The sequence below is a fragment of the Boleophthalmus pectinirostris genome, unplaced genomic scaffold (genome assembly GCF_026225935.1).
Source record: "Boleophthalmus pectinirostris isolate CB_2022bp ecotype Guang Dong unplaced genomic scaffold, ASM2622593v1 HiC_scaffold_16, whole genome shotgun sequence".
In the NCBI taxonomy this organism is placed as follows: Eukaryota; Metazoa; Chordata; class Actinopteri; order Gobiiformes; family Gobiidae; genus Boleophthalmus; species Boleophthalmus pectinirostris.
The window spans coordinates 23,281,991-23,297,570 of NW_026571095.1; the positions used below are offsets into that span (position 1 = coordinate 23,281,991).

At 36.8% G+C, this 15,580-nt stretch overlaps 1 protein-coding gene across 1 annotated transcript in view; it reads left to right on the forward strand.

Moving 5' to 3' along the window:
- Positions 1–15,309, forward strand: part of LOC110164093 (epidermal growth factor receptor substrate 15-like 1) — a 33,502-nt gene extending 18,193 nt beyond the window's left edge. The window contains 5 exon segments of the mRNA XM_055151512.1: positions 957–1,017; positions 3,778–3,860; positions 6,394–6,454; positions 10,364–10,440; positions 13,340–15,309. Of these exon segments, the coding sequence (XP_055007487.1) occupies positions 957–1,017; positions 3,778–3,860; positions 6,394–6,454; positions 10,364–10,440; positions 13,340–13,492 (435 nt within the window). The 3' untranslated portion in view covers positions 13,493–15,309.
- Positions 15,310–15,580: the final 271 nt, after the last annotated feature.

The window sequence follows — 15,580 nt, forward strand, 5'->3', positions numbered from 1 at the left end:
TAAATGAAAATACCAGATTCAACATTTGTGAATTTACCTTTTTTTAATTTATTTATTTATTTTTTATTTTGGATATTTCATGGCAAAATACAATGTAATCACACTCAAGAATCTGAAAACTACCAATATTTTACAGTGTGGCATTAAACGCATCTGTCTTGTATTTATATAATTCCAGCTGTTTTATTGTTAAAAACATGCATTCTTACTATAAGCAGGTTTACCTCATAAGACCCATAACTTGACCTGGCAGTAGCAGCACCTGCTGGTCCCCATGGAGAACCACAGGTTTAATGCCATACTATGGACCATTCCAGACAAAGCAACAACAACATCATGCAAACAAGCATGTGATGGTCACTCCACCAGAAAAGTTACAAATTGCACAATTAAGATACTATTAATACTTTTTAAATACACCTCCAGACACATGGTAGTATACAGTGTAAAACTCTCCTAATTTAGAAACCTCCAAAATATTTTAACTGTAAATTCTTCTTGTTAGACCACGTGCTTGACCCCATTTTTCAGATTTTTTTCCATGTTCCTTTTCTGTTTTTGCTTCATGCATTTCTGTGTTTGCAGACAGAAATAATCAGTTCTAATATAGCCAATATCCTGTATAATTCAGTAGTCATGAAGCACAACTTTGTGAAAATGATTATGATTTGATTGAATTAGAGAATAAATTCTATTAAAAGTAGAACCAGATAGGAGCTCTTTGGTTACTCCTTTTACTTTTTACTCCTATTACAGTATACTTTTATATACATTAACTTTAATTTACTTAAAAAAAACAAAACATTAGCATTACATAAGCTAGAATGGGTATTATGACCAATAGTGTTATCAACAGTGGTAAACAAATGCTATTGAGTTTCTGTTTTTGCTTTGTTGTGAATACCTTCTCCTTTGAATATCTCGTGTTTACATGCATGTCATGTGCTCATTTTCAGCCGGGTGCCTTCAGCAGCAGTGATCCATTCAGATCAAACAGCCCCAGAGCAAAGGACTCAGGTATTAGATCTGTCAGAAGCTTCATGTGGTGATGGTAAAAAGAGACACAGAGATCATGGGGAGATTTGCCTGTGCTTAGACTTTTGACTTTATTTTTGCAAAAACTACTTGAGCACATCTCCACAGGTGCAATTCAGCCCTATAAAGCTTTTCTGTAAGAGCAACTGTACTAGAACTCTGTATGCATGTCACTGTAGTAATAGTAGTCTTTGACTATAATATTATTAGCATAGGGTTTTCACTCTGAACAGTACTCAGGACTTATTTATTTCATACATCCATGTAACCATTAATTTGTTATTAAGGAAAAATATTAACATTCATTCATATGCTAATCCTTGATATGGTATTAATTAGATACAGACGAGTTAATTGATAATCCTGCTGCATTTTGTATTTAATCTTTTATTATTTCTTCTGCCCCCTGGAAATTAAATGACAAACCTTCTCCTCATAGTAAAATGTTTTGGTAGCACAGAAAAGGTAATTGTCTCTCTATCTAGAAGGCTGGTTAAATGTATTATACGTAATACAGCTGGTTGTGCTGTAGGTTCAGTTAAGGTCTTGCGCTGAACAAAACCATACTTTTTCCGATATGTTATTAGTCATCTTTACACTTAATATAAGTGGGATTATTTTTTCCCAGCCAGTGACTATGGAGTTTTCTAAAGGTGAGGGAACAGTGTGTTGTGCAATGTTTCTCAAAGAGCTTTTTATTGCCGTTCTGGGTGACGTCTTGGGACAAAATTATAATTTGGGGGCATGAGGGGCAAACAATTTTTAACTTTCTGTGGCTTCAATTTTTCCTGTGGTTTTTGGAGTTATTTTTAGCACCAGTACCTACGCATTTAACCAAACTAAAAATACCCAACCCCCCACCAGTGCCACTCTTTTAGGAAAAAAACAGGAGAGATGTAGGAGCCAAACATAACAAACTGTGTGTGAGAGTGGGGGCTACTACAAGACACTGCTAATATTTAACTCATTTATGATAAATCTTTGACTGTATAATGAAGAAGTAAATGTAGTCAATATCAAACAATTAATCCCACATACAACCACAGATAATGTTTGACCCTGCAAATACCCAAATTTCAAAAGGTTTATTCATTTGAAATTCATTTGGAAAAACATTATTAACAAAGACAATGATGTAATGTAACATTCAACAAGTCACAATGAGTTTTAAAAGGAGTAGAATGAAACCAAAGGCTTATTCTGGTTCCACTCCTTATTTGTTCATTGTCAACATAGTACATACATCCATAAAATATAAAATGATTTACACACACGTTTTTAAAAAGGAAATTAAAAGGTAATTTAAAAAGGGAATAAAATAAGCGTATTATGTTATGGGTTTAAGTATGGACTAAACAAAGTAACATCTGAATTAAACCAGGGTGAAACCAACCAGCCATGGATTACATCATTAACCTAACAAATGACCTAACATGGACTCAACCAAGATTAAAGCAGGTCTGAGCTGTGTCTTATCCAGGAGCATCAAGAACCAAGGCAGAAGTACCCCAGGCTTCAACTTCTGTGCACCGATCAAACTTTTTCAGGGTCTAGAATGAGCTTTATTTGGGCTAAATAGAGCTTATTCTAGTCCTGGTGTGGACTTGGCTTGGTCCTGTTCTATTCCTTATTTAATCCTAATTTAGTTTCGGGTTTACATCCTGGTTTAGTCACGATTGTTATGTGATGAATTCCACCTAATACCTAGGGATTACGTCATCATACTTAAGTCAGCAGTGACCAATAAATTGGTAATAGTTCAGGTTTAATTTCTTTATAAGACAAATCCTTTGTTCCACCTTGTGATGTCATGTGGTGATAGAGTGTTTTCAAAAGGATTTGGAAAAAAATATGTTATTGCATTTATTCTGACAAGCATGGTGATAAGATTTGTGATTCTTTTCAAAATTCACATTTTGCACTGAGGAGATTTAACAAAAAGACTCAATATATGACCTGAAACATAATTAAATTATCACATATCAGAACATATCTGTACAAATATAAACTACAGGCTTTACATTGCAATTCTCTTACAGAATAAGATCATATTTTGTTGTTTGGTACTTAAAATATTACATCATTTGCTTATTGCATCCATTCAAATTGAAATATAATTTTGATCATTTTCTCTATCAGAATGAAAAATAGGTAATAAAACCATTTCTAAATTTGTACCCTGACCATGACCAGCAGAGGAATCCCACGTACCACAGGTTGAGAGCCACTGACCTCCTGCATTCATGGAGGGAGGAAGTTGTTTTAAGCAGAACCAATGCTACACACCTCTATACCAGGCACATAGAGCTGACTGTAGCTCTGTGCGTACAAGAAAAACAGAGCCCGATAGCAGTGAATGGGCTCTTTTGTGACGCCACATTCACAACAAACATATTCTGTTACAATGTTTTGTTTTTCCACTGTAGCCATTGCCCCATTTCTTCATCAACTCTTGCATACTTGCTTCGGTTCAAAACAGCAGAGCCACAGTGCAGCTACACAGTTCACCAACTGACACCTTTAATTAGCTGATTGGCTGCATACGTCACTCACGCAAGACCCCCGACTCTTTTTGCTTTTTTTTCTTCTTTGCCTGAATGTCACGGAAAATGAAAAGTCACGCCACATTGCCTTGTCCCAAAATAGTTATAAAGCGCTACTTCATTACATTTTTACAAGGTCTTTCCATAAACATGCTCAAATGTTCCCAACTGACTGTCTTTCCTGTGTCTTTTGTCCCAGATGTATTTGGGACAATGGACCCCTTTGCAGGCAGCGCTTTTGGAAGTAAAGGAGGATTTGCAGATTTTAGTCAGATGGCAAAGGTAAGCTCCAGGGATGAATTTTGTAGTTGTAAAATTGGTGCTAAATGTTTTTGTTTCCACTCATACAATCTGAAAGAGTCTGTAAACCAAACTTCCAATTCCCAGTTCTGTAGTAACAATGTGGCAGCATTATATTAACAAATCAGTTACATTCTGAGAGCTACAAAAGCAAATGTAGCCTGTGCAACAATAGTTTCTTAATAGCTCAATGTTTGATTGAGGATTCTCAATTTGTGGGTTAAAAGACTCTTAATATACTATAGCTTTCATTTAAAGGTGCTCTATGTAACTTTTCAGCTGGTCTCCATGGAGTTATTGTTTTGCCAAAAATATTCTGCGTAATTACATGATACAAATCCAGATTATAGGTCAGCTGTGGAGAGGTGACCCTGTATACAGAAAGAATGCTTGTTCTTCAAGGTATTTTTGCACAATAAAAAAACATTTGTACTTCAATAAATGCAAAACTGATCAGTTTAATTCCATACTGTGGAACCTGTGGAGCAGGTAGAGAATCTCTTACCAGAAAAGTGACATACTGCACCTTTAAATGAAAAGATAAAAGAAACTATTGTCTCTGTGTCTGCTATACAGCTATAATCTATGACACCCGTGGATTATTATGTTATAATTTGCACATTTTAACAATTTTCATAAGCAATTTAACAATTTTCAAAATATGAATCTAAAATGGCATCATAAAAGAAACAAAGCTGCTGACTTCCGCGACAGAAAAATGGAGTACCCAATGGGAGTTGACATTGCTGTAAAAATAATCACAATAGAGAGTCGGCATTTCCGATGGATCGCTGCAAATCACACTAGCGAGTAGTGAACTTTTTTTCCATTTGTACCAACATGACTACACGACCCTGCCGAATCCTATGGGTATCACTGATAAAGAAAATCAAACTGGAGGATTGAACAGCAATATGGTGAATTGAAAACAAATGATTAAAGGTTGTATGGAGGATTTTTTTTTTGTTTTTTTTGTTTCAAGTTGTCAATGATAGCATTATAGAGGTGCAGTAGCCTTGTAATTATGATGACCAAAAAAAAGAGAATAAAAATTCATCAACTCTGGACGTGGTGGGGCCAGCTAAACATTTGCCAATAGATAACGACATTGCCTCGTTATCTGTTAGCTGACAGGCTATCAATCAAACTCCCTACGTTTCTAGCGTAACTGACCTGCCTGCGCGCCGCCGGTACGTGGTTTACGTACGCCTGTCACGCAGTCCACAGACGCAAGACGCACAGACGCTGTTTACTCCACCAACGCAACAGTTCTTAGCGGCTTTTTTTGACCTATATCTTCCTCGCAGTTAGCACAAAGTTTGTTGCAATGGCAGACAAGAATCCAGGAGCAGTTAGCCGCAAAAGAAAGTCCGTTTTTGAGGTCGCTGAAAGAAGAAGACAAGGGGAAAAGCAGCGAAGCCAAACTAAGGTGATTCTTGTAGATTCATTCCAGCGATGGGCGACTGAAGCAGACGCAGGGTCTAAAGACTGACGCATTGGTCGCCAAATTACTCCTGGACAGGTAACTTCTGCTTATTATGAAAACGTACTTTATTTCCAAGAGCTAGTCAAACGTTTTTCAGGACACGAAAGCGATATCCTATGTCTGAAAACGTAATTTTCAAGGCAAAGAAAGAGTCCGCTTGCTGCTGCGTGTTGTAGCTAGTTCATTCGCACTGAATCTCCGCGCAACCTTCTCTGCTCCCCTTTCCTACTCCTGTCCCCGCTGCCCGTTCCGCTCTTCCCCCTTGTCCTCACTTCTACGGGCACGGAATCTCCGCGCACCGCTCCCCTCTCCTCTCTCCTCTCTCCTCTCTCCCTGCTCCGCTCTTCTCCCTGCTCCTCACTTCTCGTCCGCGAACGAAATGTCCGCACACCCGCTCCCCCCGCTCCTCACTTCTCCGCCTTGCCTAACCAACACTGTAGTTAGTTGTTTACAAGTCATGTGCAGTTCACCGGCTGTAAACAAACCTGTTTCTGGCGTAGTGAGGAGGCGGGAGAAGGCGTTTCTACGTAGGGAGCTGTAGGGGAGGGGGGGTGGTTTCACGCATGCGCAACATTTGAAAAAGGACAAACAGTCGCTGGATTTCTCGTTCCTTGGAAAATCCTCTATACAACCTTTAACAATTGCTCAGACATGTATGAATCGCTCCAAATTAGAGTGAATGAATGGTGATGGGAAACAACTACAACATGCTTAAAAGCTCTAAAAAGTAAATTTATCATTATAGGTCTGCTTTAAATGCATATAGTGATTTTTGGATGTTGGAGAATATCCTTGTGGAGCAAAAAAGAAAGGCTGCATTGTAATGATAAAGTGGTCAGTGCATGGTGTGATGTAAGAACATGTCAAGTCGATTTTCACACCAGACAAAACTGACAGCAACACAAACCGCTTTAGCATTGTACTTAACACTTTGACATTGCCATTTTCCTTTTTCCATTTTAACACCTTGCATCAAGCTATAAACTCAAACGAAAGTAACATGCTATAAATGAGTTTGTCTTTTGACAGAAATCAGACAACCCAGCAGTTCCAAAGAAGACTGTTCCTACTCGCCCTGCACCCCCTTATGGTAAGCCCCAGTGTTAAACCTGTCTGTGTGCTTGTGGCTTGTGCGGTCTCTGTTCTTTTTATAAGATATGTGTTTTAATATGGAGCCCTACGCTTTATTTGCTCCCAGCTCAACTCAAATATATCACCAAACAATCTTCTCCGGTGCTTATTTTTAATTGACTGTTATTCTGCCAAAGATATTTCAGTGCTCTGGGAGTTGAGCTAAAAAATTTGTAGCTTCCCTTTTGTTCGTTGAGGGTGCGAAGAGGAGAAAGCCGTTTCTTCTTTTGAACTTGTAAACAGGAAAGCAGTTGGTAGAGATGCAGTTCAACAGAAAGTTCAAAGATTTGTGACCTTAGAGGAGGGAGGAGTAAAGATGAAGACAACAACTACATCTAAAACACAGGAACAAGCCGTGGAAGCAGGGATAAACATAAGCTTAGGATGAGACTATGGCAGATCCTATTCAGTCCAATCCTTTCCCTCATCTAGTTTTTTCATTTTAAATACAAAATATGTATAAAATAAAAATAAATAAATAAAAAATCGTAGTACTGTTTAAATATTTTACAATATTTTTTGAATAGTATTTTACACCAATACAAAGTTTAGAAAGACAATTATCAAAATACACTCAACCTAATGTATGAGTCTAAATGTAAAAATAAAGAAGACAAGACAGCTAATACAAAAATGTATAGCTATAATATAATGGCAGTCCAAATATGTTAAAGTTTTACATTACAGTAATAAGAAGTAAAGCCATTTCAAGTTTTATAAACATTGCTTCGCTTTAAGTATTGCAAATTATATTGTAATTGCAAAAAAATAAAATAAATAAATAGATTAACATTTTGCTGATCTCATAGTATAACTTCCTATGTTATTTTTTGTTTTGTGTTTCATTTTCCAGAGTCTGTTACATCCGTAGGTGTTATGGGCTCAGTCCTCAGCCAATCAGAAAATATGTACAGCTGCCTACAAGCCACCGTAGTAATCTTATTGACATTGACTATTATGCTATGAGACTACTGTATTATATATATATCTATGTAATATATTTCATTTCCCTCATAGTGAAGGCTTATTTGGGAACCCTTTTGTAGTCTTCACCTAAGTGACCTTTTTTTTAGCCTGAGTTTATCTTGTTCTCGGTATAGACTTGGCTCACAGTAGATGCAAGACTTCTTATTTATTCCAAATCATATTATAATTAATTCTTGGTGTTATTGGACATTTAATTTTTCTCCTCATTGTGAAGACTTAATTGGGGAAGTTTAAAATCACCCCTTTGCTATTCTTTACCTTACTGAGTCCTTTAGCCTTTTATGTTGTCGTTCATGTACACTAGACTCACACTCAGTGCACAATTTCATTTTTATTGCAAATCATAAATAGCATTTTTTTTGCATATTCCATTTTTCTCATTATAAAGACATGCAGTATTTTGGGAAAGTTTCAAAATCATCCCTTTGCTATTCTTTACCTCATTGACTACTTATAGCCTGAGTTTATCTTGCTATTCTCACCCCACCCTTGGGTCCTGCCACCCGGGTGCTTTTCCGGTGTGACTCTGTAAGCAGAAGCCACAGCGTGAGAAAGTCGTGTTCCCCTTCGCACTGCCACTCAGAGGTTGAGGTTTACCATCAGCCACCAGGCCACATCCAAAACACTAGGAAGTGAGAGGCTTTGCAGGGTGTACACAGTTTTGAAAGTAATAACATTGGTTTCATTTGGATATTGAATAAGTTAAAGGGCTATACCAGATTTTTTTTCCCACACGTTTGACCAAATTTGTCATGTACAGATCATAGACTGTAGAAAGAAACGGACTTAGGGAGGGTGACATCTTCCTTTAGTGTTCGGCTTCAGTCAAATGAAGTCATGAGGCTTGGTTACAGGGTTCGAATTTGTTTATGGACAAAATAGTGAAATAAAAACACCAGGATCATGTACGGTGAGTTAATACAAACTTTTAAAAACAAAATGGCTAGGCTCACTGCAACAGATACAGAGAGAGGGTTGACAATTTTTAGGCTCTCAAAAAGACAACATATTCTCCCTTGTGATGTCATGTGGTAATACAGAAAGCACTTCTCTGTTTTCAAACTCCATACACCTTCACTAGAATCATCCAACTGGTTCTAGCCCTTGAATTGCCAAACTATACTGAACTAGGGGAAAAAAGGTAGCTGTTAACTTGAAAACTACCGCTTCGTGACATCACAAAGAGTGCAGACAGACTAATAATAATTGTTTCATTCACAAACATGCGCGAATGAAACGAAACACAACTCCAGGCATGTTTTTGCTGCGGTAGCAACATTATAACATGACTAAAAGCTCACAAGAGTCAATTTTGTGTAATAGTTTTAAAGATCAGTATTATGCAATCTTGTGGAGCGTTGCAGAACAAGTAATAACTCCATTTTGCTGACTAGTCAATAATTGTTAGCTGCAGCCCTTATCAACATAATGCTTAACACATTTTGAGCAATAGAAAAAATAGACCATAGTTTCTGCATTATTGACATTTGGATAGTGAAAGAACAAAAGTGAGCATCAACTTCTTGTAATCTTTTGTGCCATAATAAAGGGTTTGTGTTTGTGGTACACGGCGTTCAGAGGATCAGTAATAGTTCAATGTAAATTAAGCTGTCACTGATGCGGAGCTTGGTGTGCTCTGGGTGTGTCTGCCTTTCACAGTGACTTGAGACAGTGTGCTGCTTTGCTTGAGTGCTTGTAACTCAAAATGTGGTTAACACCTCGCTTTGACCAATATCTCGTTCCCATGGGCACTCGGTGCACCATATGCTCGTGCTCGTTTCCTGTGTAAATTTAGCACATGCAATAATACACATGCGCCTATTATACTCGTCAATGCATTTTCCCATGAGATCCAAAAGGGCATAGATGAGACATGCATGGGGTAATTTTATGGATTTGGTATCACAGGGTATTCCCAAGGTCTTAAAATTGTAATTTAATTGGGTCAAAATTATGGTCTACTGTATTTTATGGGCAGGTTCAACTAAATCTTAACCTAAAGGTGGTGTTAAGTTTTGTCATTTTAATGGATAAGGCTAAAACTACAGGTGATATGTCCTCTTATGCATACATGTTTGCAAATAGTATTATCAAAAATATTGTAAATTGTAAATGCAGTTTTAAAGTTATGCAAAATTTGAATATTTAATATAAAATTAGTAGCATGCATATTGAAAGAAGCACAAGTCACAAAGTTCTCAAGAAGAGTATAAAATTTAATTAATGCATTTTTGTGGGAAATTTCTAGTCCTTTCATATTTGTCTTGATGCCTAAACAAAAGCTAATATATTTATATATATTTAAAGGTGCACTATGTAACTTTTTGACTGGGGGTCTGTCACCTGCTTGTTTCTATGGATATGCCATTGCTCTGCCTGGAATGTTCCACAGTATGACATTAAACAGCTCTATCTTACATTTATTCAATTACAGGTGGTTTTATAGCTCAAAAAACCTAGAAAAACAGGTGCTCTAACAGTGACGGGGTTTGCCTCTCTACATATCTAACCTGTAACTTGTTCAGCTTTGGTCTCCATGAAGATAGAAAGGTTTAATATCATACTGTGAAGCATTCCAGACAAAGCAATAACATATTAGATAAACCCTCCACCAGAAAAATTATACAATGGACCTTTAAAAAAAAAAATCATGTCAGGTATTGTCAAAGAATATATCTATTTTGTCATATCAGTCAGTGTCTGTATCGCCCACTCTACTTGTTGTTTTGTCCTTATTATAGTTTGAATACACACAATGTCATGCAGCTTCATCTGTAAGCTTATTGTAGTAAAAATATGCACCTATCAGCCTCATACACTTGCACTGTGCGCTCCGATTTTAGCCCTGACTTTTTAATAAAATGTCCTCCTTCTCCGTTAGGTTTGTTCAATGCACAGCAGAGCGCCCCACATTCAAGTCACTTGCCCAAAGATTTCCCTGTGGCGGGGTCAGATTTTGTAAGTTTGGTCCACGCATGAGCCGCTGACTTCATTATTATGTAAAGGCTTCAGTGTCTGTCCATTTCCAAGCGCAGCAGCGTTCCTCATTGGAGCAGAGCTTTAGACAGAGCTGGTAGAGGGGCCCCAGAGCAAGACATTCATATTTTTATAATAGTGAGTTTATCTGAACGCCAAACAGGTATATTAATTGGTTTCAAGCAATTAAGTACATATGTTTTGAATAGGGAAGAGTCTTTACAAAGTCACTCATATCACAAAGGAAGTATTTGCCTGAAACCCGTGAATAAATACGTTTTAAGTGGCAATCATGTTTGTTTTTAAATATTTATAAAAATGTAAAATACCTAGGCAAGTACCTTTAGTAGTTTAAGAAATCTTTCAAATTTAATGAAAGTACTTTGCTCAAGCTACAGTAAACCATCCGCTGTGGTAAGTGCAGTTTTAATTTTAGATGAGTAACACATGCACAAGAAGCAGTATTTCAGATTTTTTACACAAATTTAATAAACTGTGATCATGATTCAACCCAAAACACACCAAAGATAGTTCTGGGTGTCCCCGGGTACCAGCAAACGCCACTGCTTTACATCCATGTTTAGTTTAGCAGCTTCTGAGTAAATACCTGTTTGCATGTTTTCACCGTAGCTCTCGTGTCTTGTCTGGGGGGGGATCTTGCATGCTTCCTGTTGTCTCGCCTTTTTGTAGGAAGCAGGATTAGGCCTCGCAGTCCCTGAACTTGTCCCGTCAGGTATCACTCCGCGAGCATTTTTCCACCTCTCCATGTTCTTGACAATACTTAGCACTTATCCACTGTCAAATTCGGATATGCCTGGAAGCAGCCCATTGCCTCTCTTAATTCCCCGTTCAGTCTGCCATGTTCTAACCGCAAGTGGAGTGGATGTTTTGCATGGCAGTATTTTGTGTCTTCTTGTGCTGTTTGACATTGAGCTTGCGTTAAACTTGTGCCAACATTGTGCAAATAAGGGATTTATGCTTTTCATATGTAGCTCTTTTTATTGTAATTCTTGTTTCTCTGCCAGGATCCGAGCCTGTCAAGGTAAGACCGTACAAGGGTGTGGTGTGGTCCACTTTGAAATCCTTTGCATGTGAACAAACGTCTGCACTTCATAATATGAATGTCATGAATCATAAGCACCGATGTATTCAATATGTCAGTCACGGAAATCCATGCACTCAAGACTATGGTGGATCATGAAAATTTTCAAGGAAATGACAGAACATCACTTAAATTCATCTCTTAATGTTGGTTTCTCATGCTAAAGAGACATCAATGTTCACTTAAGCAGGCTTTCTTTTAGCCATTAGCATCCAGCCTGGCCAGTCATCATAGCACGCAACTGTTACTTAAAAAGATTTGTCTATAATCTATAAGTAACTACAGTTGGATCTCTGGATTTCATCACTGGGATAAAATAACTTTTTTATTGGTATATTTGGGCGACTGCAAATTAAAACTAAGTTATGGTACCTTTACTGTTATTATTAGGCAATCTTGATGCCGTACTAGCATTTATTAAAACATACCACTTCACAGAGCTGACCTGTAATTTGTATTGGTAACTCAGGCTTATTTCCAGAGATGGATAAGGTTAATGTGGTATAGACCTTTTTCACAACGGCCGAAAGTGCCACGATGTCGGGTAAACGTTACGTACGTCAATGCTTTTCTATGGCAAAATATCTGTGGAAATGTCTTGCGTATTTTCCACCAGTTTCATAAATCTGCCTCATCACCAAATCTTCATCCAACAAGGTCGACAAAGGACGTATTCTGTTCAGGAAGAATTTATCCACAACTATCAAGGTAAGAAAGACGAAAACATAAAGGCGAACAGTGACTAGCGTTTGTGAATTACTCCTGAGCAAAACTAACGTTATGGTCATGAATTAAACGTAAGTAACTTGTTAACTCAGACTGATTCTACAATTAAAATTAAAAATCGATTTCATGATGTAGATATTGACAAAGACAGAGATTTGTGCAGTTTAAATGCTAGACATGTAATCTGTGAACATCTGTAGCATTCGAACTGCACAAATCTCTCTGTCTATGCTGATATCTACATCATGAAATAAATTTTTGTGGAATCAGTCTGAGCTCACAAGTTACTTATTAATGAATGACTTATTACTTATGTTTTATTCATGACCATAACATTAGTTTTGCTCAGGAGTAGTTCACTAATTCTAGTTGTTGTTCGCCTTTACGTTTTCATCTTTCTTTCTTTGATAGTTGTGGATAAATTCTTCATGTTCTTCTTGTTGGATGAAGAGTTGGAGATGGGGCAGATTTATGAAGCTGAGAGACATTTCCACAGATATTTTGCCAGAGAAAAGCATTAACACAAGTCACGTTTACCCTGCATCGCAGCACTTCCGGCTATTGTGGACCACTGGCAGCATCATGTAGACAAGATGGTGGTGGACGTGCACCAGAAAAGTTACATAGTGCACCTTTAAAAAGCAAATCAATAAAACTAAGTGAATTATTGTGAGTTTTGTAGAATAGGCGTTTCAGTAGTGTTGATTATACTAAGCGTCACTGTGTATGCAATATTCTTACATCAATTTCATAATGGAAAAATTAGTTGAGATAGGTTTGACTGGCCAGGCTAGGTTTTCATTTATAGATTCAGTACCTATTTAGTTTACTGTCATATTACCACAATCATATAAATCTAAAAACATTTCCCCAAAGAATCAATATCTGGTTCTTGCACACATCGAAAATCATTCTGATATGTTTGCAGTCAAGTCAAGTTTAAATTTCAAACGATATTCTTCAAATCATGTCTTTTTCCTTGTTTTAATGTTGCTATTTTGACTTAGCTGCACTGTAGTTTTTGTCACTTATTGTAAATTTCTTTTCTTCCAGTTCGGAAGTGAGAGCGCCCAGCTGGAGTGGGCCAAGCGCGAGAGTGAACGCGAGGAGCAGGAGAGATTGAGGAGACTTCGACTTCAAGAACAGCAAGACTTGGAACTGGCCCTGGCTTTGAGCAGAGCCGATATTCCCATGCACAAATCCTGAAAAACTTCTCCTTCCTGGCCCCCCGGAAAACCACCTCCACCATGTCCTGCGCCCTGCTCCTCATGACAGACGCGACTCCGCATAACCATCATCTTTGTTACCAATTTGTGCAAAAGACCAGTGTTTTCTCCAGCCGTGCCACCAGTCTGATGTCAGAGCTCTCTCCTTTAGCTACTCGTTAGGCTTCAGTTCGGCCCAAAGTACATGGTAACAGTAATCAAAGACAATACGGAGCCGCCTGATTGAAAAGCTGCCTTCAAAAACACTGGGATTTAAACTCAACCCCACCTACAGCAAACTCCATCTAACACTACACTGTATCTCCATAATGGTTAATCAAGTCTCAAGCCACTATAGCACTGTGCAAAGGTTTCTGGAAGGAATGACAGACTTGGAGATGAGTAAATGTATGGACAGAATGCACAAAATTAAAAAGAAAAACAAATTCAAATCTAGAAGTTCCCAGAAAGCATAAATCAACTGGAGAATATCCTTTTTATTTTAATTAGAATTTATAATTTGAAAATGAAATAAGGCTTTACTTGAAATCAATGCAAAGAACAAACAAATATAACAGATCTTCACAGAAAAAAATTAAAATCTATACGTTATTTTGGCGGTTCAACCCTTAAAACACTCCCGTACATTAGTATTTTTGTTTCATTTTTTATTTAAACTGAAAATTAAGTTTGCAAATTTTATTATAACCATCTTTGTTTATCATATTTTTAAAACACTTTCCAAAACTTTTGCACAGTACTGTATGTTTCTGAAATAACTTTTTAACTATTTAACTTTTTTTTGTATTTAAACAGAAGTATGGATCCTTTAGTCTATGAAGGACTTGTAAAATGCACTATGTTTTATAACAGTTGTGATATTTTTAATCATTTATGTAGAAAGTCGAATGGTTAACATTAGTAAGGATGAGTTAGGAATATATTTTTTAAAACTTAATTATTATATTTTACCACGCATGCCTTCAGGGTTGGAAATTTGAAGCTTTTATTTTCCTTTTATGTAGTGTACATATCAGGCATAACATTATAAGAATGCAGTGACGAACAGATCTTCATCCATCATGACATGCCCAAATAGTCATAACTTGTGATTAATTACGTTGTATTTTCATGCAAAACAGCCAAAAGTGAAACCCCAAACGTTGAATCAGACCTTGTTTTCTGTGTGACGCAAAAAACATGACAATATTCATTTTACCTTTCCACTTCTCTTTTAATAAACAAAACATTTATAATTATCATGCAACAACCTAGCAATTAGACTGGTGCTTATAACATTGTTCCTGATTGGTGTCTGCATATTTTTTGTGAGCTTAAATCGTCGTGAACAAAAGGGCTTTGGGGATCCCTTTGAAATTATACTTTGCTGTTTGTAGGTAGGATTAATAGCATTTATGATCATTCCTTTTAGTTGAGTCCTCATGAATAGTTTGTATTGTAACACCCATTGCGTTTATACTCCGAGAATAGATTTCTGTGAACCAAAGTTGTTTATTTTGGTGCTATACATAGATATTAAGACTTCTTGGCATTTTAATTCTTGCAACTGTCACCTAAACTATCAATCTTTTTGCTTTCGTTCCGTTTCTTTTTTTTTTTTTTTTTTTTTTTAAATATTGAGTTAAGACCAACTTGGGGGTAGTTTGAAGGGCTTGCATCATTCAGGTTTAATTTTCTCAGACTATTTGCACAGTTTTTAGGGCAATATTCGTTTTATTTATCTATGTTTGTTACATAACAGTGCACAGTATGTTTGTAATTATAACAATTAATGAATAAAAAATAATTAACAAATTACTGTAACATGTAGTGACTCAGTGGTAACAAAAGATTGCATTTTTGTGAAGGTTAAAAATAGATGACATAACAATGGTTTCCAAACACATAATCATATTGCATTAGTCATAGCGATGTGAAGGGAGAATATGATTCGAGCCTATAGTTTCCCATGTTATTAACTACATGTAAAAGCATTCAATCTATCATAAAGCTATAAGAAATTTTACCATGTGAACTATTTATTTCTGAGTTCTCCATTTTTGTTGGAAAAAAGTGAAATGAAAACCAA